The following is a 24,171-nucleotide window of genomic DNA, read 5'->3' as shown; positions in this document are numbered from 1 at the left end:
CCATTAATAACCACAGGGGGCGCTGTGTCTCACAGTTCACAGATGGAGATGATCACGTGTCTTGGAGTCCCGGAAAAGACGCGCTGTGATCGGCCAGTAGTCACTTTGATTGACACTGCCAGTGTTGCCATGTCCGCTTATTATAAGCGAGTTTGGGCTTATTTTTTCTGCTTGTAAATATTGGTTAGCTGCGGGTTTGCGTTTGGGCTTGTTTCTAAAGTTTGGTTGCTTATTTTGGACTTGTTTCCCAATGTTGTCAAAACCAGTGGTTCTCAAACATTTTCATGTGAAGGAAACCCCAAATTAATATGTATTTGTCTGGAAACATGTTATGCCATTTGCCAGGGGCCCACACACAATATTTGTGTTGTTAAAATGGTGTGTAAAATGTATGAAAATAGCATATCTACAAGCTCACAACGCGTCGCATCGCGGCCTGTTTAAAGGGCGAAGAGCTCGTTTCTTTTGGGCTTGTTTTTATAGAACGGGTTGCTTGTTGTTTCTGTCTCGAAACCTGGCAACACTGGTGACGTCGACGGAGTGAATACTACCATATATGGTGCTACCACCCTACAACCCCCTTCCGGATTTTCCACAGCGTGACCAACGTTTCGTGTCTGTACAGACTTAAAGTAAGTCCATGATTATCGTGTTTAAAACCAACGAAATGCCCTTCATTTTACCGTTTGAGTTGAACTTGAAACTTATGTTCGTATTTATTAGTGGTCATAATGTCCACACAGTGAAAACATGGCATATTACGAATCAAGAATTTCCGACAGAGGGTGGATCATAGGGATGGATACGAGCGCCATGAGCTCCACAGTTGCCATGTCCGCTTATTATAGGCGACTTTGGGCTTGTTTTTCTGTCAAGTCACTTGAATATTGGTAGTTGAGGGTGCGGCTTTTTGGGCTTGTTTCTAAAATGTAGTTGCAATGTAGTTGCTTATTTGGGCTTGTTTCCTAATGTTTAAACCAGTGGTTCTCGAACATTTTCATGTCAAGGACCCTCAGGTGTGTTTGCAGAACCCCCCACCCATCTGAAAATATTTTATGCCAGGGAGCCCCCATACAAGATTCTCAAAAATATTCTAAAATTAGGTTCTTTTTTTTTAAGTTTATTTTTTTATGTTTTTGAAAATGGATCTACAGCTTGGTAGGTCGGCTATTTTCAAATACCTTAGCCTAATCGCTTCTTTTGGGCTAGTTTTCATAGACATGGTTGACTATGTTTCTCTCTCAGAATCTGGCAACACTGATGAGCTCCTGTCATGTAGCCTGTGCTGTTGTGTACACGCTGAACGCCATAGTAATGCATAACAAAACACCATTAGGCCTACATTATCTATATTGCAACCATCAGAAATATTACACAAAACGTATCATATTAAAAATCCCTCACTTGGATAGGTCTAGTCAATGTTGAATTACTAAACTCGTTGGGAAAGTGAAGTAGACGCACGCTGGCCTATATCTGCTGCATTGACTGTAACAGCAGGGCCTTGTTTTCTATTTTATAACATGTTAAAACTGCAATTCTAAACGTTAGTAGAAGTAAAAAGTACTGAACATTGGAAATACTCCAGTAAAGTAAAAATATGGCAAAATTGTACTTAAGTACAGTACTTAATTACTTTCCACCACTGGGAGTATAATACGATACAACTTGCACATCCACGTGATGTGGTCTCCCTGCTCTTACGTTGAGAAATATGTAGACCCTGGGCTACTGTCGGGTAGGACACCCGACACACTGTTTAAAAAGTAAATACTGCCTAAAGCTCATAAGAACATTATCCTCCAATGTTCCCATAACAAGTGGGGATTGCCTCTTGGCTGAGCATTTGAAATTCGGTCTGTCAAACTGGTGATGCAGGTTTGAATCCTCTTGTAGGACACAAACTATGGATTCCAGTTTTAATACTTAGTATGTGTGCTTACCCAATAAGACCTGAGGCCGATTCTACAAATGTCTCCAAAACCTAACAGTTTCTGAAAAAAACCTATGATGTATCAAACCCTTTTCATGTAAAAAAAAATAATTATAATTATATATATATATATATATATATATATATATATATATATATATATATATATATATATATATATATATATATATATCCTATTATCTCTCCTATTCAAAGATTTGCACAAATGTTCGCGATTTTTCAAAAATAGCAGATCTACAAGTTTGTGACGCGCTGGCTATGAGCTTGTAGATCTGATATTTTTGAATAACTAACGTATAAAATAATGGTTAAAGTGGTTAAAACCTAAAATGACACGGATGCTTTCCCATGTTAATGGGTTAACTTGGCGTGGAGGTTATAGTATGCAGTCTTTTAAATAGGTTGTTGATGTGTCAACTTGTTGTATAGGTCGTTGTTCTATACAACATGCAGTATAACTGTTGGACTGAATGAAATTAGGGGCTCATTCTTTTTTCGTCCCTTTGATTCACACAGAATGCGTTACGTGGCCGCTTACCTCCTGGCTGTCCTGGGTGGCAATACCAGCCCCTCTGCTAAGGACATAAAGTCCATCCTGGGCAGTGTAGGAATTGAGGCCGAGGATGAACGCTTGAACAAGGTATGGGAATGATGGAAATATGCTGATAATGCCTCTACAAGGCTAGTCCACTCCATTTGTCCACTGTTAATGCTGTATGATTTGTTTAAGAGATGATTTGACTCTCTTCACAGGTCATCAGTGAATTGAATGGAAAAGACATCAATGAAGTGATGAACTCCGGTAAGCATTATTCTTTTCTTTTTCTTTTTTGGTTTCAGCAGGCCCATTAAAAATTAAACGGGGATATTTGTATTTAATTGAATGTTTAACACCACCCATGAAGATGTTATGGTATTCAAAATGTACACGAATTGGTTCTAAAAAGTCTCCTAATTTGTTAATATACAATCTTGATAAATGCTACCATTAAATCCACACAATTATACAATGCAGCATTTATAAAACACCATCCACACAATCACAATATACAGCATTTAGAATCCCATAAGTCAAACATACACCCTCATATGATACAGCAAACTCGCGCATACACTTAAAACGAAGCATGAGGAAAAATAAAAAGGCCTTAAACCTGCTTAGAAAAGATCAACCACAATATTATAAGGGTAAAGGAATCAAGTATTAGAACTTTTTTTTCTTTTTTTTCACAGGCCTCTCCAAGTTAGCCTCCGTACCAGCAGGTGGTGGTGCTGTAGCGGCTCCCGCTGCTGCTGCATCTGCTTCTGCTGCGGGGGCCGGTGGAGCTGGGGCTGCACCTGCTGCTGGTAAGACTTAGTGGACCCTATTTACTGTAAAGCAATTTCTTTGTACGCAGATAAAATGAGCATGCAAAATGTCAAGAAATGTGACGCTGTGAGCCTGGACCGACATCTGACATCGGACCATTCTGTCACCTGGCGTTTTGTTTTAAAATACAAAATGACTATCCTTTTTTGTCAGGGCTGGTATGGCCGACTTTCAAGGGATAAATCTATTGTTGTGTGCCCACAATTCTTCTTAATTAGCATAAGCATAACTAGACCATACCTGTCGGGGGATATGAGCACCCACGCGTGTGTCATGGTCTGCTTGTTTCACGGATGGACCGCTTGTTTCACGGGTGTGGCAACACCGGCGCTTGTTTCACGCACATGATCTGGCAACCTGGTAGCAAACATAAAAACAGCTGACATTTGGGGAAAGCGAAAAACAGGCTTCGGTGTTCTGTGCACATGGTAATGGTCAATGGTTGTGTGCAAATGCAGATCAATTGCTCCAGCCACTTTTTAGAATTATAGGATGATACTATAATTCCCCAACCTCTCCATATAAGGGGAGCAGTGCACCAGCTTCATCTTGGGGCTGATAAGTAGGGTCCTGTTGCAGAGATGGATAGATGGGGTGAAAAGGTGAACCTGTTGGTGGGCCATACCTTCACAGCAGTCGGCATGAGAGAAAAAGGCGTGGGGTTGTTCGGGCGGGTAGAGAAGCAATTACCAATTCATTGTTTCATATTAAAGCTGCACTACGTAACATTCCTCTTCTACCCTGAATTTGAACCCGGTTTCCTGTGCAAGTGCTGACATTTTTACCATTGAGCTAATAGAGCCTGCCTGCTTGCTCAGAGGATACATCTAATCTTGACCATCAGGGCAAAATTTGTGTCAGATTCTGTGTCTAGGTGAGACATGACCTTTGACACGATTTAAATGTCTCAATAGAAGAGTTATTTAGTCATGGCAGCACATCAAAATGAAAACATTTTGTCCATATACATCAACAACCTTATTTGTTTTTCTACTTTTGAAATATTTTCTTTCACATAAGGACATTGTAATGATAACCCACCTATCTCCCAGACTCCCTCCCCAGTCAGAGTTCAGAGGTTGAATGAATTTAGAATTATGTGCAGGTTGTAATTTGCATACAGATGGAAGGGACGTAATTTTATTGACTACATTTAAAAATATATATTTTATTTTAAGCCAAAAATCCCCTCTCACACGAGTGATTACACTCCCCTGTGCCAATGTTGGCACCTGTGCCTAAGGTTGTCTGCCCTGGCCTATAGAAATAGGCAAATTATGTCAAACCCCATTTCCATTTAGCTTCTCATAGTTTTGTTAACGTCAAATACAGTAAGTTGACCAAATAAAAGCAAAACAACTAGATCTGTCAAATTGTGTGAAAAATAGTTCCCATGGTTAATCTGTCACTATAGGTGACACCTACTGTTGGTCTATGACAAAAATACACTTCCTTTGAGCAAAATGGAACATGATACAAACTAAAGATTGAGATTTAGGATTATTTGGTGAATCAAAATGGCGAAATGCTAATAGCAATTAATTGGAAAAGGATATTTCTAATATTCTGAAATTAATGGAAGGGAATTGTATTGTATTAATATTTTGCAACATGACATTTTTACCACATGGATCACAACTGTTATTTATTCTCCCTTCAGTGGAAGAGAAAAAGGAAGAGAAGAAAGAGGAATCCGAAGAGTCTGATGAAGACATGGGCTTCGGACTCTTTGATTAATCTGTCTTTTCAATTTTGAAAATTGAATAAAAATGTGAAAAAGGTTTACGTAACACACTCTCCTGTCATTTTGTAAACATTCCTGAATTGAATGACTTGACAGCTGACTGAATCGTTTCTGTATCCTTAAACGTGTTCATTGTAAACTAACTAAAATAAGCTTGAGTATCTACTCAAACAATGGGTAGAATAGTGCAACAACACACCAAACAAGCAATTGGAAAAGCTCTGAGATGCTACACTTAAGGGGGGGGGTCACAATTGTACTGTTGTCCCTACCCCCAACTCATCTGTCAAGTTTGATACCAATTACATTAAACCGGAGTTATCAATGTGACAGCTGGGTGATTACAATACACGTGCTCCGTGGGGTGCGTGCAGCTTGAAGTGGAAGAACGGGTATTGGGAATGGGTAAACAGAGCTGGATTTTTGAAACTAAGTGTAGCGTACAAATGAATCAGCACAATATCAAGTAATGCCGTAATGAATTAACACGATCCCCAATAGGATGTTGAAACTTGTTTGTGTTGCTAACTAAATATAGCTCAAGCATTGCAACCTGTTATTATTGGGCAATCCAGACACTGGCCTGTAATGAGTACTACTGACCTCAGCCTGCAGATTACACCAGTACAACAAAAAGTGGTGGTCTAAGAACATACTTTAAGAACAGGTTTAAGTAAATTGTATTACATTATTAAACAACTTGCAGAAAAGAGAACAAATGCATCTTGATGGAGATCAATCGATGATGGTGTCAGAAATGCATGGTTCTAGCTTGAAAATTGTTCTGGGGTGTTATTGTATCAACCACATCATCAAGTCCTTAGTTTGATTGGGGCAGGAGACGTGTTGCATGACTGCTTTACCGTTTTAGTTTTCAGTCCGTCTGAACTGTTAAAATTTAAAAAAAAACTTAAAAGATCCCCCAAATTGTCTTAAGCGTCAAAAGAACCTGCACAACAAAATCCTGTGTTGATTCACTTTAATAACAAAGGAACAAAGAATTCTGTTTGCGAGTTTTCATATTCAGTAATATTCATATTTCTGTGAAACGTGTTGATTCCATGATGCCAACCAACCACAACTTATCTGGGTGTGATGTTATTTTTCTTACTGCACTTAAATGCATGTTTTTCTGAGTCAGTCTGTCTCCAGACAGGTATTGGCTAATTTGAGTTGATACATGTGACAGCTACAGATATTACTCAGCGTCAGCGATGTCATTACTCATCAGATTTATTTTGTATTTTTCAGCTCTAATATTACATGGAAATGTGGCACCCAGTTCTGCAGAATTGTATGACAATGAAAATGTGGCGTAACATACATTTTACGCATTCAATGTGAAATATTTGACCCTGTTTGCAATTTGACTTTGGGCTACTGAAGGACCAAAAAAACAAATTACCTTTTAAAATAACGAATGTATATTCACTAGCTAAGTCTGTCAATTATTACAATTATTGACAACATTCCTAGTATGAATACCAAAATAACTATTTGTAACGGTAATTTTAACCTGTTCCTAAGTCCTAACATAATTGCCACATGAGTAAAATCCTGTTCTGTTTTCTGTATGTTTGCATCTGCTTCTCTCTCCAGCCCAGCATTGTTGGTCTTTGGTCCTCTGCTGGACTCAGGAGAGTACCGCAATGCCCACTGGTCATTAAGATATTGTCCTAATCCTCATTAACCACTTTCAACCTGGCATCCCTGTTTTGGGCAAACTTAAATAAATAAATAGGATTACATTTTACAAGAAAATGTTTTTAAAATGGCTAAACGTGTTGTGAGCTTGTAGATCGTCTATTTTTGCTATTCGTCATGACGGATTGGGCTCAAGTGCTTAAGGTCTACCTCATGCAGGGGTACGGAATGTGACTGCTGTCACAATCCATTTTTTTTGCTCTAACATGATAACATCTAAAATGCTGAGCATTCAGTGGGGTTATCAAAACAAAGTTGAAACAATTAAGTCAATGGATAATTGTTCTTATAACTTCCAATTTACGCTGCACTAAATAAACCTATTTCTATATTAAAATATTGCCCACTCCCATGGTTTTTGAATAGAACAGTAGGCTACTGTTAGCACGTTGTTCATGCTCAATTTGCATTGCCTCTGCACCAATGAATGAGACATTTGGCATACTTGGTTGCATTATCTTTTGTCGAGGCATGTTATTTCACAACCCTTCACCTGAAGTTATCAATCAGGTATATTTTCTGCTAACAAATTAACACAGCCTGCCACTAATTTGTCCTTTGTCACTGCTGCTGCCACTTAATAACAAACGGGTCTCAAAAAAGGTAATCCATTATGCATATTGTAGTTGATTTGTCCTAATACTGTGGATGCTGCAAGTCTTCACCCATAGCTTCTCTTCTCTTTCTAAATCTTATCTTTCTAAATCTCAGCGTCAGCGATGTCATTACACATAAGATTTATTTTGTATTTTTCAGCTCTAATATTATATGGAAATGTGGCACCCAGTTCTGCAGAATTGTATGACAATGAAAATGTGGCGTAACATACATTTTACGCATTCAATGTTAAATATTTTACCCTGTTTGCAAATTGACTTTGGGCCACTGAAGGACCAAAAAAAACAAATTACCTTTAATAACAAACATATATTCACTAGCTAAGTCTGTCAATTATTACAATTATTGACAACATTCCTAATATGAATACCAAAATAACTATTTGTAATGGTTTTAACCTGTTCCTAAGTCCTAACATAATTGCCACATGAGTAAAATCCTGTTATGTTTTCTGTATGTTTGCATCTGCTTCTCCCTCCAGCCCAGCATTGTTGGTCTTTGGTCCTCTGCTGGACTCAAGATAGTACTGCAATGCCCACTGGTCATTAAGATATTGTCCTAATCCTCATTAACCACTTTCAACCTGGCGTCCCTGTTTTGGGCAAACTTAAATAAATAAATAAGATTACATTTTACAAGAAAATGTTTTAAAAATAGCTAAACGTGTTGTGAGCTTGTAGATCGTCTATTTTTGCTATGCGTCATGACGGATTGGGCTCAAGTGGTTAAGGTCTACCTCATGCAGGAATGTGACTGCTGTCACAATCCATTTTTTTTTGCTCTAACATGATAACATCTAAAATGCTGAGCATTCAGTGGGGTTGTTAGCAAAACAAAGTTGAAACAATTAAGTCAATGGATAATGTTTCTTATAACTTCCAATTTACGCTGCACTAAATCAACCTATTTCTATATTATAATATTGCCCACTCCCATGGTTTTTGAATAGAACAGTAGGCTACTGTTAGCACGTTGTTCATGCTCAATTTGCATTGCCTCTTTGCACCAATGAATGAGACATTTGGCATACTTGGTTGCATTCTTTTTTGTCGAGGCATGTTATTTCACAACCCTGTGGATGCTGCAAGTCTTCACCCATAACTTCTCTTATCTTTCTAAATCTTATTTCTCGCCATACTGTAGCTTGTTTTAGGAATAACCACACACACACACCATGATTTATAACTTTTATCCCATCAGCTAATCATGGTCCATCGTAGCAGCTCCAGCTGTATACATTGCACATGTATTATTGTGTATAACGTCCATGGTCAGTGACCTTCCAGCAATCCCATTTTGTTAGATTGGGCCTGTAATGTTCCCTCTTATGTCTGCTGATATACACACAAAGTTTCATGGTAACGAGTCTGTGCGAGTGTTCTATGTGTGTTCATGAGAAGCCACACCCATCTTTGGTCAGTCAGTATTACATTTTACAGTTATTAATTTGTTCCTTGCCACATGACCGTCATTTTATGGTGTCGTATGTGAATCTCAACTCAACTCAAGTGTATTGTATTGCTCTTATAATGTGTTTATGAGAGGCCACTGCACCCCTTTAGCCAATTGAGATGAAGTTACTTCTTAAGTTATTCCTAGCCTGAACGCCAAACTTTCCATAAGGTTTCATGCTAAAATCCTTTAGGAGATATTCTGCTAACAGACTAACAAACAGAATTGGTTGAAAGCAGAACCCCATCTCCATTGGTGGAGATAACGATGTAGGAGGAAGTATTTTTCAACAAGGGGGAGGAAATATAGTTATTGTTCCCATTCAGATTGCAATTCTTAAACAGTCAAAGTCATTGAAATAAGATTAGTTCAAATAAGGGTACCGTAGAATGAAGACTCATGCTATAAGGTTTATTGATCATAGCAATGCTACAAAATCAGTTATCCTTTATTTTGACAATGTTTGAATGCCTGCATTCATAATTATCACATTTCATAATAGCAAAAGTTTATCCAACTTTAAATCTAAAAAACGTAAACAAAGCTTATTACACTAATGTGTATACAGTAGTTTACATTTAACTAAATATGTTGTAGTTATCTTATTTGTTAAATGTTTAAATAAATGTACAATAAATATATAAATTATGTCATTGACAATTAACCCATTTAGACCTGAGGCCGATTGTAAAAATGCCCTCTAAATCATAACAATTTTCTGAAAAAATATTAACATCAGATTGTTGTGGCTTCCCAGTCAGGGGATGGTTACTGCAAAGGACTCCCAGGCCCAGGGGCCTAAGAGCTCAGGGGGCCCGAAGCCAGAGGGGGTGGGGGCTATTGTTAGCAGTCAACATTCCCCAGTGCAAAGTGTCAAATACTGGCCACATATTTGACTGTCAAAAACCCTGAAAGCAATGCAGATCAGTGCAAAGACACCCTCTTGTCTTTACTAATGCAATTCAACTGGTTTGTTTTGGGGGGGGGGGGGGTTCGGGGGTTCAACAATGAAGAGTTAACAGATGTCTTGTTATGGTATCATTAGCCTACACACAATCTGTTGACAGTTCCTGTATGGTATATGATTTCCTTACTAAAAAAGGAACTAATAATTGCAACATAACAAACTACAACTGCAAGCCTGAGATGACTTTACTTTCACTTGTAGGAGAGGTTGGTATTGCATGGCCCCATGGTGATGTGTTGTCTTGATTCAGTCATTAGCATCATCACAATCGGACCATGGATTTTCTGTACAAGCCTGTAAAGAAAAATATAAAACATGCTTTTAAAGAAATATACTGTATATACTGTATATAAAACCGTTAATTCATCTCATTATGCTTCTTCTTGAGTGATGCTGTGCTGTATTAATACTATGTTTATAGCACATTTCATACAATGTAAACGCAAGTGCTTCACAAAATGTGTACAAACACACACACACACACACACACACACACTTCAGTTATCCCTACCACACACACATAAAGCATTTGAAAATAACATCCTCACATTCACCTGCTACTACATTTGTGCCCTACTCCACACACACACACACACACACACACACACACACACACACACACACACACACACACACACACACACACACACACACACACACACACACACACACACACACACACACACACAACTACATAACTACAGCCCTGAGAGAATAGGAGGGTCTGATGACTCCTTTTAAAAGATGATAATGTTGCAAATCTCAAGTTATCAGACAGTTAGTTTGTGCCAGAGAGTAGGAAAATAGTCACTAAATGCACCATCACCAGATTTAGATTTTATTCTAGGTACCGTTGAGAGACCGGAGTCTGATGATCTGAGAGGTCTGATTGGTTTGAGGCAGTGATCATGTCATAGATGTATTCAGGAGCAAAACCTTTGTAAACTGTAAGTACTAGCACTTAGGACAATTCTGTGAGCCAATGAAGTGATCTAAGTATACTATGGGAGTAATGTTTTCAGATATTCTTGTCCCAGTGAGCACTCTGGCTGTTGCATTTTAAATGAGCTGGAGTCTTCAGCTCTATTTAAGCTCCTTCGTATGATGGTGTCGCATGCTGAAAATAGCCGGACTACAGTTTAAGCTCACAACGCGTCAAGGATGATGCATAAATCATGCTTTTCTACAGTCTTTTGGGGAAGTCCAGCGAAAGCTGATGCTAGTACTCACCTGTTTATATTCAAACCGGTCCTCTAAGTAGCGGGTGCCCAAGCCAGTAATGTGACCTATATTCTGTCTTGACAGGGAAGCTACCCTGGCAGTGAAGTCAAGGGTAAAGGCCAGCTTGACGAGTTCTGGTGCAGTTGGGAGGACAGTGAGATGTTTGTCTTGGACCGGTGACATATCTATATAGGTGTCTGCCAACTTCTGGAAAGAAGTGTAGGACATCCCCTGGAAGAAGTTACTCAGTGTAGGATTGTCTTTCAGCTAGATGGGAAAAGGAAATAGACTGCTGTCAGAAGCTGAACTTGGAAGCCACAGAAAAAACTTTTTAAAAAAACTCTTAACTTAGAATGAAGTAGGAACCCTGATACTTCTATATAATATGCATGTTTTTCATTATGTGTCAAGAAGAGCTGATGCCATGAATAGCCAGACCAAAATTGCAATATATAGGACACAGTGCCCTCAATTCAAAATGTAAATTGAAGCAGCAATTCGCATAAGAATGACAAATCAATGATTAGATTGCTAATCTTTGAATAGATCTTATTTAATACCCACCTTGTGATCTATGGCATCCCCCTCTTCCTTCGTCAGGGAAATTATCCTTTTGATTACTTCCTCTGTGGTATAATGAAAGCAAAGGTTTAGGGTTGATTCAGACTTTATCACGTGACCCTTTCTAACAAGTCACGCAACAAACAAATGACTGGTGTGCGTGTGTGAGGCTAGTAAACATTTGACTCACTAATAGTGTTGACTCACTATTAGCCCATTAAGACCTGAGGCCGATTCTAAAAACGCCTTCTAAAACCTAACCACAGTTTTCTGAAAACATTCAAATTTTAACTAAAAAAGTAAACAAAAAATTATGTTACTATATAGCATCAACTAATGAGACACAGAGGTGGCTCCCGGATTCAAAGGTATAACAACGTATAGGTAGCAACAGGTCTCAATGGGTTAGAGTAGCTGTAAGGGTTAAATATGGGTGATTGTTGTTGGAGTAACATACAGAGCCAAGAATTCCTTGGTGGGGCAACATTTAACATTCTGTTCAACGTCCTGTCTGTCTGTTGGTGCGTAAAAAAATTGCACACGTCAAATCCCGTCCCACACAAAGCCAGCCTCTTGAGTGAGAGAGGCTGTTTGGTAGCCGGTTCAACCCCCCCTGTATGTCTTTTTCTTTGCTTTTTACGCCTTTTCTCCCCAATTTAGTAATTATACCAATTCATTCCTTCCCTCACACATTTCTGTGTTGTCACTGCTTTTGTATCCTACTGGCTGGCTCACCTACCAGTGAGGAGCCCCCACCAGGAGGTTGTGGCTCCTTCATTTTATTCCTAGCGCCCAACACTCCCTGCTGACAGGAGTACGTGCAGTGACAATTATCATCCTCCCTGCCTGGCTTCCCTCCCCCAAACACGGGCCAACAATTGTGTTCGTATAGACACTCGACAAAGCCAGATGCACCGCGGTGGATTTGAACCCCTAAACTCCGCGGGGTGCAGGTACATTACCACTGCGCCACCCGAGCACCCCTGGCTTGCCCTGTCGAAGTGTCCTTGAGCTAGACACTTAACCCCTAACTACTCGTCGAGCGGCGTATTAATGGCACTTCCCCATTGCTCCTAATAGTTAAGATAGGTAAATGACGAGGACAAATTTCACATATGTGCAAATGTGCAAATACCCCAAAAACAACTAAAGGGGACAAAGTTATTATAATAATAATAATAATAATAATAATAACAATTATTATTATTAAAGTAATAAATGAATATGAAGGAAAGGGTAAATCCACAATAGTAAGAAGTAATTAGTAATCTTACCATTAGTAAGAACTTCTTCTTTCTCTTTAACCTCATGGACAATCTTCTGCATTTCCTCTGACACCTTCTCATAATAGGAGTAATTAGGCTCCACGCTCACAACTGTAAAAAAATAATATATATACTTTTTTGTATGGGCAAACAGCATGTAGTACTGTACATTATTTTATATTAATACAGTATTTTAGACCAAAGCAAACAGGGTACCCTTGTAGTTCAACCAGTAAATATAACTACAACAAAGCTACAACATCCTGAATCTGATTTATGGGTCAGGGCCTGTGCTCTATCTCACATTAATATCTTATCAGAAATACCATAAAATATTATGATCCCATTACATTTTGTTATGATGGCCAATAATTCTGATGACCTTGAATGTAATGGCTGAGATGAAGAATCAAGAAACAAACAAGTGAAAAACAAAAAAAGGTTATGAATGGGTTAAGACAGTGGTTCTCAAATTGTATCTGGGGACCCCCAGGGGTCATTGAGGGGGTCCCCAGCAAGATTAGATAATATAGCATCAAAAGCAGTCTAACCACTTTAAACCTACCATGGCTATGTGAAAATAGGCGATGTACAAGCTCACAACACGTCACAGTGCAACATGTTGTGAGCTTGTAGATCTGCTATTTAAAGAAATATATATTTTTTTAAATGTTAATAATTTGGGGGTCCTTGTATTGAAAAGGTTTGAGAACCACTGGGCTAAGAGACTCGCTCTAACCCTCTTTAAGAAATCCTTAGCAGCAACACTATAAGCCATGGCTCATTTGTTTATTAAAGAGATAACACTATTTGCATCATGGAACACTACCCTGCAGTACGGCATGCAGTGTTGCCTCTGTCTCCCTTTCAAACTCACGTCCAACTTCAGTGATGGGAGTCTGCTTGACTGACTTTCTTAGAGATAGTCTCCTTTTAGAGAACCTGCGCCTCAGGGACTTCTTCCTTGAAGTTCCCCGTGAAGTGTCTGGGGTCGCGGGCTGAGGAAGGCAGGTGGCTGCGGTGTCAGAGGAGGACATCGCTGTGACATCAACCATCTCAGGTCCACTCACAGGCTCCTCTTCTTTCTCAGAGAATATACCCAAAAAGCGTTTCCACAACGAGGGCTTCTGCCTTTTCTTTTTCTTTTTCTTGGATTTTTTCACAGTTTCTTCCGGGACTGTCTCAGACTGGTTAGTTGGGGGTGTTTCAACAGCAGCAAATGTCTCTAAGTCCTCAGTTGGAGTTGGTGCCAAGTGAACGGCAGGGTCACTGGAAGACCTGCGTACTCGTTTGTGCCTTTCAGGCATCGTCACCCACTTCTTCCTTCTCTCACGCCTCTCGCGAATTGGCGACCCGTCATTGAGGCTGAGGCTTCGCTTGACATACACCTCCAGCAGACGGGTAGTGTCCTTGCGGGTCACAGAAATAAGCTGTCCATGATGAGGACTGTCCTCTGCTTGTGTTTCCATGGTGGCAAAACTATATGAAGCAGATCAGAAGAAAAACAATGATTGGTCTAGTCGTACAGGTAACAGGATAGGTTGGCACCAAGGAAGAGTGGGCACCTCTGTGTTAAATTGGCTATTTTTTCCAAAATGTTAACATGGGGAAACATTAAATATTTTGTATACATGATTAGAAGAACATGCTTAAACATTCGACAATCAAGGTCTAATATTTCTACAATTGCTACAAATGGCTACAAAACCTGTATGCAGTCATTTTGGGAAGTTGAAGGATAAAATTAAGTCTGATAATGATGAACCATGCATGTTCACATCATGTATACTTTACATTAAGTAAAACATTTTATTCTTTAACATTTGGACAAAATAGTCAATTGTACACTGAGGTGCCCAGATTTCCCTAGTGCCCACATATCCTATATCCATCGTACATATTAATACATTAAGGGTAGGCTATGTTTGATAGGAAAATGTGTCTTGTATGAATGTATTGTTTTATTTTCATTTTTCTGTAATAATTCTCTCTGCTACCCCCACCCCCCCAACAGTCAAAGGATCACAATGGAAATAATCTTTATTATGTTTTATCCTTTTCAACAGCCATCTAAATCAATTAAGGCATCTATAGTTTAAATGCCTAGGCCATTTTAAGAGTTTACCATCTTTTGTAGCAGTGCTATCAACTTCCTAACATAATTCTACAATAATTATATTCTACCAGCTTATCTATCTATCTCTATAAGTGGTGGAAATAATATTCACAAGTAAAAGTATCAAAACTGCAATGTAGAAAATACTCTGTTACAAGTAAAAGTGTGGAATAAAAAAAATACTTGACTAAAAGTACAAAAGTATTGGGAGCAAAATGTATTTTTTCAAATGTATAAAATCTTTTGAAAATAGATCTACAAGCTCACAATGGGTCGCATTGCAACACATTGTGAGCTTGTAGATCTGCTATTTTCATATGGCTGAAATGTATATAGGGCTGAAGTTGTTACTGTATGTTTTGGAATAATAATCAAAATCTACAAAGTAACAAGTAACTAACATTTTCAAAGAATTGTAGTGGAGTAAAAGTACAATAATTGGCTCTGAGATTTAGTGGAGTAGAAGTAAAACAAGTACTGAAAATTGGAAATACTCCAGTAAATTAAAAATACCTCCTATACCTTCTATCTAAGTTTACAGTCCTGGCCACTTAGCCTGTATTTCCTTGTTGCATCTAAACAGCATATGGTACACTAGTCCTAGTCTATAAACTATAATAGGATACTGCATATAGACTCTAGGACTACATTACAACAAGCAGTGGAAGGAAGAGAAGTGAACTGAACTCACCCAAACTTGTTTCACCAATGTTTATTCTTGTAAACAATTTGATGCGACTGGCGAGCAGTAGGTCTACCTGGTTATATAAAGGTGTTTAGTGCATATGGTAGCAGCAGGCTGTATTAATTCTGCAATGTTCACATTCCCACCCATGTTGGGACACATCGCTGAAGCCTCCGCCTTCTTCCCTTACCTGCAGCCAGCGTTGCCAGATGTAGAGAGAGAAATAAGCAACCATGTCCAATAAGGTTAGGTTTAGGCATAGTTTACTGAGGTTACGTTTAGGAATAAGGTTAGGTTTAGGCAGTTTACTGTTACATAGTTTACTCTTGGCTTTATGGTGTAGAGCACATCCAAGCATTCTCCAAAAATCTAGACGAGTACTGGAGTACAGCAACTTGCAATTGGCCTGGATCACAAGATACACTACAAAGACACCCATGTACCTGTCAAACTACTTCAAAAACGTCAAAGACGTCCACAATCACAACACCAGAGGGAGCTCCACAAATCACGTTCAAACCAGATTTGGCTCAAACAAGGGGCTAATATTTTTTTTATTGCTATGCCACCAAAATGTGGAATGTATGTCAGTCATAAAAAAGTTTGAATCTTACTCTCCTTCAAAACCGCTCTAAAAGAGCACGTACAGGTGGCTGCAATTCGGAACTGGCCCTTGTAAAAAGTAAATTTTTAAAAAACATTTTAACAACACAAATCTTGTATGGGGGTCCCTGGCATAACCTTGTGGGGGTCCTTGACTTGAAAATGTTTGAGAAACACTGGTTAAAACAACATTAGGAAACAAGCCCTAATAATAAGCAACTACTTCATAAACATGCCCCAATTAAAAAAACACAACCCGCAAGTACCAATTTACAAGCTACTTTACAGAAAAACAAGCCCAAAGTCGCTTATAATAAGGCGACATGGCAACACAGCCATAGAACTATACAGCTGAGTGGGCGGTCAGAGGACTTTGACAAACAACACTAACACAGCATGTGATTCTTTAGAAAGCATGACGTAGCCTAGTATATCATGCATATTGCTATTATAACATCTCACATTTTTCCCACTCCATTATATATTAATTTATTCTGGAGGAATAACTGAAACTGAAACTGATTTTGAAAAAAAATATATATTTTTTTATAATCTGAGATATTTGAAATGTACTGAAGTGTAATCATAAGCCATTTCAATGTCAGGTGCGCTCTTTTCAGAGAGAGAAAGAGAAAGGAAGAGACGGGGTATTTCCCCAGGTTTTAATTGTCAGGTGACTGAAACTAGATAATAACCCCACAAACAACCTGACTGTTCCAGGAAACCCTACCTATTACCGTAGCTGTCACGATACAAGTAGCTGGACCCTACAAACTTGTATTTCCTCTTTGCAAAAACAACAGGGCAAGAACATAAGTGATGTCATTTCTTTATGAGTCCACATTTTTATACGACCTTTGTAGGCCTAAATTAGCTTTATATGAGCCTATAAGGTTAGGGTCCACGTTAGCCCTGAAACACTGTCATACCATCAACGTCATGTGAACCATGGCTATGTCCACGTAGGCCTACATTATGAGCCCCATAGTGAAAATGGAAAAAACGGATTAAAACGCTGAAGGAACAGAATGTCGGGATCATTCAGAATTCTATCCATTTTGTGGGGAAACAATTGGTTAAAATCTTCAAAAGAAATATGTCTCCATCCTCAGAAATATTGCTGGGAAAAGTATTGAATTTACTTCATTACTTTTACGTTGGCAATAGTTTTATTTTGGTGTCACTTTGAGCCTTTAAGTGACACCAAAACCCTTAAAGTTTAAGGATTTTGGTGTCACTTTAAGCCTTAAAGTGACACCAAACCCCTTAAAGGCTTAAAGTATTAGCTAGTTACTTAGATATCACTGATATCAGACTGGCCATTGATGGGGAAGTGTAGTAACACATTAATGCCACAAGGTGTCATACAAACGCTTCCCACGATGTGATCACACCATTTATTTCAGTCAATAAAGTGTTGTAACCTACAACAGTGGTTCTCAACCTTTTCATGCCGCGACCCCCCAAAATAATCATATTTGAACTGGGGACCCCCACCCTGACAAGCACTTGGAATTGCAGGAGTTGAGGCATTACATCTTTTTCCCACAGATAAATATTGAGAAAATAGCCGATCTACAAGCTCATTGCAAGGCTGTGAGCTTGTAGATCGGCTATTTTCAAAATGTTTGCCTTTTTCTTATAGGCTATCATTTGACAATTTGGCCAATGTTTGACCATTTTTATAGTATAGTTTGTTGATTACTTTTGATGCAGTAATGGTTTTTCTTTTCTGTCTTTTTTTTTAGGTATTAAAATGTAATGTAATGTAATGTAATGTAATGTAATGTAAGTCCTTAAATTGTCACTTCGCTGTCGCTGTCTCCCTAAAATCATGTGGGGACCCCCCTGGGGATCCCGACCCACAGGTTGAGAACCACTGCTGTACACTGCTGGGGGGGACATGCACAAATCAAAGCTCTGATCAAAGCTCAACACACACACGCAGCAGGCACGCACGCGCGCACGCACGCATACACGCACTCACACACTCACGCACTCACACACAGATAGCATGCAGTACATGCACACACACACACACACACACACACACACACACACACACACACACACACACACACACACACACACACACACACACACACACACACACACAATCACTCAGGTTGCTGGGCATGAAAATGAATACTGCATCAGTTGGAAACTATGCCGCTTTGTGCCCTTTGAACCACCTACCGGCCATGTTTGATAACTGTAACTATTATGGTTTCTGAAATCCAGATACCTCTCATGTAAGCTACATATTAGGCACAAATGGCTGAAAATGTAAAATATCTGAAATAAAAGTTGGTCGCTTGTGTATTATAGTCTTAAAACAGTGGGAGGAGTAGTACCACACTAATTACTTACTGTAGGTGGCAGAGGTAGAGGAATAATTACTCTGAATTAATTTTTCATAGTAGGCTACTGTAGCTTCTTGGAGTTACCCGAGTACAGAAGTCCCAGCATGCCTCAGGGCGTACCTATGTTATTGTTCATTGTGTCATTTTTTGCCTATGGGATTGTGTTGAGGGAGTAATGTCTAATGTGATTAATGTTATTGGTTGTCTCTCCTCTCTTTCTGCCCTTGTTTTCCTGTCTCTGTTTATATACTCTCTCTAAAAAAATCATTAAAAAGCCAAAGGATGAAACTTAAAAGAAGATACAATATATCAACTGGCTTCTAAGTCATTGTTATCCGTATTTATTTTCATGTCATGTTTCATATTAAACCTAATTTTTAGAACAGGGAAAATGTAGCTTACAGTGTATCATATAGCAGAGTGTTGGACAAAGTACCTAATTGCCACAAGTGTAAAGGTTGTATCAGGTCAAGGCAAAGATAGCCTCGGTACCCAGGCTTTTTTTCCCCGGCTCAGCAAAGATCCTGTGCCGGCCGGGGAAACAAGGCCTACAGCCCCGGAGATGAAAACCACAAGTTTAAAATCTGATCCCGGTTGATACTTCAGGTCACCTTTTTCATTTTTCATGGGCATTAAACAGGGCAATTGTAGGCTTCATGTTTCGTCCAGATGCTGCAGCGGAGCGGTCACTGCGCAAAAATCTCCTTGAATCATTAGCAGCTCGAGTCTCTGATGTGTGACCCTTCAGCCATGTGATTGCATCTGAAAGTTGTATGGGAAATGCTGACTGAGAATTATCTGTAATTCTGGAAATGTCGAGGCACGATAAAGGAAGCATATTCACAGGGCACCTGACCAATATATAATTTCATCCAATTGTGGCAAGGGAAATACCTGCCATTACCTTGTTTGTTGTTAATCAAAACGGTTAATTTGTTATAAAGAAGACTGGTCATCACAAAGGCCTCTTAAGCCGCTCTGAATTATTGAGGTAGACCAAAATGTCAGCTGAATAATTGAAGGGTTTGCAGTCACAAAGTGTGGTGGTGGTTGCACATTCTCTGTGAGGATCACAGGAGTTTCCCCGTGACATCACCAATGGTGAAGGGAAGGAAAAATATTAAAAGTTAATGTATAACTCAGTTGCATTTTTATCTCACACATCCATAAATCTAATGTCTATTTACGTAGTACAGTATACACCTCAAATACAGAATATGATCTATATTATCTTCACACTTGGAGATAGGATAACATGGGAAGTTTCTGAGTTTGGTTATAAACTATTACCTACGTTTAGTTTGTAGCTACTTTTACTCAATTGTGCTGAGAATTAGGTTTTCTAGTCGCTCCCGTAGCGGCATATAAAATGGGATTGTTGGGACTTGACAAACTTGAGTGAGCACAATGCATTTCCTAGTCAATTTGTTAAGTGAAAATTAGGGATATCTGATTGATGGAAGGAATTTCTAACCCACGACTGTCATTAAATGTTACGCAAGTGAATCTGAGTCATACTGCATACTGTAAGAGTGACTTCCTGAACTGGCTTATCAAGAGCTGGAATGTGTGCCGCAATGTGTCACACTGTTTTCTGCCATCAAGAATCAAAAGGGGTGTATTTGTCACTCACTCGTGCAGGTATAAGTGGCAAAATGTTGGTGTGACATGGTCCGTAAGACTGTGTAACAACAGCAATACAATTTACAACATGATAATAATATGCCATGTCAGGAAAGCAGAGTCTCCACCAAAGAAATAGGATGTATCCACCTGTCATTCATTTTCTCCACTGCAGAGAGCGGATGGAATGAATATTAGCCACGTTTGGTGTAACACGTAGCTCAGTGCAGACCCAGTGGTGATATGTTTTTGTTTTTTGAAAACATGTTGCTTTTGTGATATTTTATAATATTTTTACAGGGGATATAAGGAAGCCATAAGAGTAATACAAAACCCTGACATAATGTTCTTGGTCAGCAAAGTCAAGGCATTGTGATCAATGGCCTGAGTAACACCATAGTTTGGTGTAATAGCTGCATTTGAATCAAAATCGAACACATAGAAATTGCTGTGTCACGCTTGGTACTGTGTCACTTGGAGCTTGTGGGCTTTATACGTACAGTACGTAAAGTTATGTATGACCTTTTTTGTACATAATGGTATATATTTTTTTATATATTCTTATGTTGATTTTTGAACTGTTTGGTTGCTACTATATATGTCTATGAAATTAATTCAAGGACCCCAATGGAAACAAGCCCGCAAGGACTTTTTTGGCCGGACCTTTTAGACAAAAGCATTATAAATGTAACTGTGTTGTTTTACATTCTTTTGCCTAATAAAAATCTCAATCAATCAATCAATCAAAGTATGCCTCATTCGCTCAGTGGCCAAACGTGTAAAGATAAGGCCTGGGTAATTGTGATACGGTCTGATACCCCACTGTCCACACTCTGCTTTAGATTCCTAAGTGCAGGTACAGTAGCTGGGAAGAAACAAGACACTTTTCAAGGGTTTCAGTATATGAACAGAGGCAGTTAAACTCCATGAGCCTTTGCCCTCTGGAAGGCACGCATTGCCTTCCAGCATTTCAGTACACAAGAAAACTGAAACTGTCTGCTGACAAAACAGTAACCCAATCTACTGATATGAGAGTTCACTGTCTGTGCTTCAGTGCAAGACCCAACTGTTTCCCTTAAGACAGATTTTTCACTAATTTGGAAAGCAACTGGAAGAATGGAGTCATACAACTTGTGTATATTCAGATTAACCACTTAAACTCTATACTTCATTGTGCGTCAAATAGTGAATGTAGCCCATCTACTAAGCTCTTAATGCACGCTGTGGCACTTTGCAAGCTCATAGATCGTCTTTTTTTACCGAATGTTTGCCTTTTTTTGCTAAATGTTTGCCTAATATGACATGCAGAGAATATAGGTATGCTAAGGTTCGTGTGGTTAAGGATTGCGGCACAGTTTGCTGCGTCATAGTGGTCACGCAGGCCACTGTTGTTCTCTGTTTGAATCCCTATCAAAGGCAGGATTTGATCTCTTAGGGACACCATGAATTATAAATGACAGACTCAAATTAGGTTTGACCTTGAAGGAGCTGCCAGTCAGTTTAACTGGCAAAATGCTGCAGGACGTGTTTGGGATATCAGTACACAATCAGTGATCAGTGATCAGTGGGGCACAAGGGCAGACTATTTACCTGACTGTCAGTGACAAGAGTATCGGACCTCTGAACACACTGCAAAAAGACTCCTGTCAACCAGCTCTAGAGAAAGGAATGGTCAAAACATTTTAGGATGTCTTACTTATCAACAAGGGAGTGGAACGGAAAGCATATGAAATACATAGACATTTAACCTGGCCTGTGTTCAGACCAAGACAAAGTCATTATTGGAAAAGTATTCATATGCTGTATGGGGCAAGTGCAACACCCAGCTCTTAGCTTTGGAGGCCAAGAAAGATTATATTATAAATGATTAACTTGCTCTACATATTTAATTTGTTGCTTTTGCATTTCAAGCTATCCTAGTCAAAAGCATTGTCAAGCACGTTTACGCATCAGAATACCTTTTGGTGATATTAATAAATGCTAAATTAAATGTTAACTTCTCAATGGTTCTCAGTCAGCTGCAATTATTTCTCTAGTGTGTGTTATCGTGGATAGTAAGAGTCAACGCTGTTTCTACTATGTGTCAACACTACTATTCTTAATTTCACTCCGGGGATCAATAAAGTTATCTATTCTATTCTATGTCTGTTTTCCATATCTGCTATATTTTTCAAATTATTTTTATGATAATCTCTCACACATATTTATAGCCAATCCCTTTGCTTGCTATACTCAATTCTTCATTGGATCAGACTTGTTATGTTAGTAAACACACAGCGGTGGTTTGCTGTGCCAGTCCGCCATGTACACAACCACACCAGATATAAAAAGAATCTTGTCTCCTCCTGTGGAATGACACAATCTCAGCTGGGTTTTTTTAGTGGGGGGATAATCTTTGAGAGAGGCAGGGGGGATAAGGTGTGAGACAGATAAAGACAGAAAGAGGAACATCGAGAGATGGAATGAAGGAGAGAAGAGGAAGTGTGTAAGAAGTGAGAAGGTGTTAATAACAGCTAACAAATACGTTCACACACAACAATCATGCCTCCCTTCTTCATTTCTGTTGTATCCAACGGATATATGAAAATCTTTCCTTGGTGTTGTGTGTCATGTGTAAGTTACCTCAAAAGTGGAAGCTTATGACATGTTATATACGTACAGTATATACAAATGGAGGAAAATGTCACACAATTAGGATACATGTTTAATGAAAGGCACTCATTACAGGATGAATAGAACAGCAAATTATGCTTCTGTACAGTGCAAAATATTGATACATTAACAGTGCTTATATACAGTATATATATATATATATATATATATATATATATATATATATATATATATATATATATATATATATATATATATATATATATACATATATATATACACATATACATATATATACATATACATATACACATATACATATATATACACATATATATATATATATATATATATATATATATATATATATATATATATATATATATATATATATATATATATATATATATATAATTAAGTGCTTGGATAACAAGATAACAATAAAGTGCTGAATACCCTGGCGACTACACTATGTCACCTGTACAACCTATTGCATCAGAATTCAGGTATTGCTGTTTTCCATGACTGGAAATTACATTTGTTAGTTTTTTTGGTATGTGTACTCACACAATATCATTGCATACATTAGGATTAATAGAAAGGTATTGATTGAGTTACAGTTATATCCATTGTTGTTCATATATCCATTTTCTTCTTATATGAAATACACTCATACTTCGAGCAAGCTTGACATGCATATACAGTAGGTACCGATTCATATTTTCATGACAGGACACCGACTGCAATATTTAGCAAATCTGAAATATTGCCTGTCAATCATCACATTCTTTTAAGTGTTATGGAATGACAATTAGGCCTACTAGGATGAACACTTTGTATCACATTTAGCGATGGTACATAATATGTAATACTTTCAATTACTGATAATGAGATTATACCTTGTTTTGGCATACTATGCCATGCAACAGACACGAGAAAACCAAAATAATGGACATTTCAATACTTAATTTGCAAATTAGGATTTTTACCTTCACCTTGCCTTCTGTTGCACTTGTTGTATAGCATGTCTCATGCTTGTACAATCTAAAACACATGTATTCCTCAATACTAAAATAACTGATGTACAGTAGAGCCCAAAAATGATTTGGGTGATTGTGAGACAGACTTATATTGCAATAAAGTGATGTGTTTTGTGAAGGATTTTTTAATGTAGAAATTCAATCAGTTATCTGAGGAAGGATTGATGATTCTTTTTAACAAGTTAGTGAGTCTAATTAAACAACTACCTATTATAAAGGATGCGGTAGGCCTACTGAGCGTACAGTGTACTTGAATTTGATTGACTTAGAAAA

General features: G+C 38.4%; 2 protein-coding genes across 2 annotated transcripts; one reads left to right on the top strand and one right to left on the bottom strand.

The window, feature by feature from the left end:
* The first annotated feature begins 520 nt into the window (after positions 1-520).
* On the top strand, positions 521-5,113 carry rplp2 (ribosomal protein, large P2). The gene is made up of 5 exons (XM_084062932.1): positions 521-632; positions 2,471-2,594; positions 2,708-2,756; positions 3,188-3,301; positions 4,984-5,113. The coding sequence occupies exons 2-5, from the start codon at positions 2,472-2,474 to the stop codon at positions 5,058-5,060; spliced, it is 363 nt and encodes a 120-aa protein (XP_083919058.1). The 5' UTR covers positions 521-632; position 2,471; the 3' UTR covers positions 5,061-5,113.
* A 4,133-nt stretch (positions 5,114-9,246) lies between these two features.
* LOC311049021 (uncharacterized protein) lies at positions 9,247-15,801 on the bottom strand. The gene is made up of 6 exons (XM_084062446.1): positions 15,663-15,801; positions 13,733-14,334; positions 12,865-12,966; positions 11,594-11,655; positions 11,039-11,296; positions 9,247-10,102 (listed from the first exon to the last, which is right to left on the bottom strand). The coding sequence occupies exons 2-6, from the start codon at positions 14,322-14,324 to the stop codon at positions 10,055-10,057; spliced, it is 1,062 nt and encodes a 353-aa protein (XP_083918572.1). The 5' UTR covers positions 14,325-14,334; positions 15,663-15,801; the 3' UTR covers positions 9,247-10,054.
* Positions 15,802-24,171: the final 8,370 nt, after the last annotated feature.

Source organism: Gymnoscopelus microlampas (assembly GCF_963454915.1).
Source record: "Gymnoscopelus microlampas genome assembly, chromosome: 7".
Classification (NCBI taxonomy): domain Eukaryota; kingdom Metazoa; phylum Chordata; class Actinopteri; order Myctophiformes; family Myctophidae; genus Gymnoscopelus; species Gymnoscopelus microlampas.
The sequence above is the reverse complement of the archived record's forward strand: the minus strand, read 5'-3'. Positions and strand labels throughout refer to the sequence as shown.

What these genes read in the sequence shown, in the direction of transcription:
- rplp2 (XM_084062932.1), top strand. Translation starts at nt 2,472, where the DNA reads ATGCGTTACGTGGCCGCTTACCTCCTGGCTGTCCTGGGTGGCAATACC. An exon ending in AGGATGAACGCTTGAACAAG is followed by an intron (nt 2,595 to 2,707) that starts GTATGGGAATGA and finishes CTCTCTTCACAG; the next exon opens with GTCATCAGTGAATTGAATGG. An exon ending in TGGGGCTGCACCTGCTGCTG is followed by an intron (nt 3,302 to 4,983) that starts GTAAGACTTAGT and finishes TTCTCCCTTCAG; the next exon opens with TGGAAGAGAAAAAGGAAGAG.
- LOC311049021 (XM_084062446.1), bottom strand. Translation starts at nt 14,324, where the DNA reads ATGGAAACACAAGCAGAGGACAGTCCTCATCATGGACAGCTTATTTCT. An exon ending in TCCCATCACTGAAGTTGGAC is followed by an intron (nt 12,967 to 13,732) that starts GTGAGTTTGAAA and finishes ATTTTTTTACAG; the next exon opens with TTGTGAGCGTGGAGCCTAAT. An exon ending in AGAAGAAGTTCTTACTAATG is followed by an intron (nt 11,656 to 12,864) that starts GTAAGATTACTA and finishes ATTATACCACAG; the next exon opens with AGGAAGTAATCAAAAGGATA.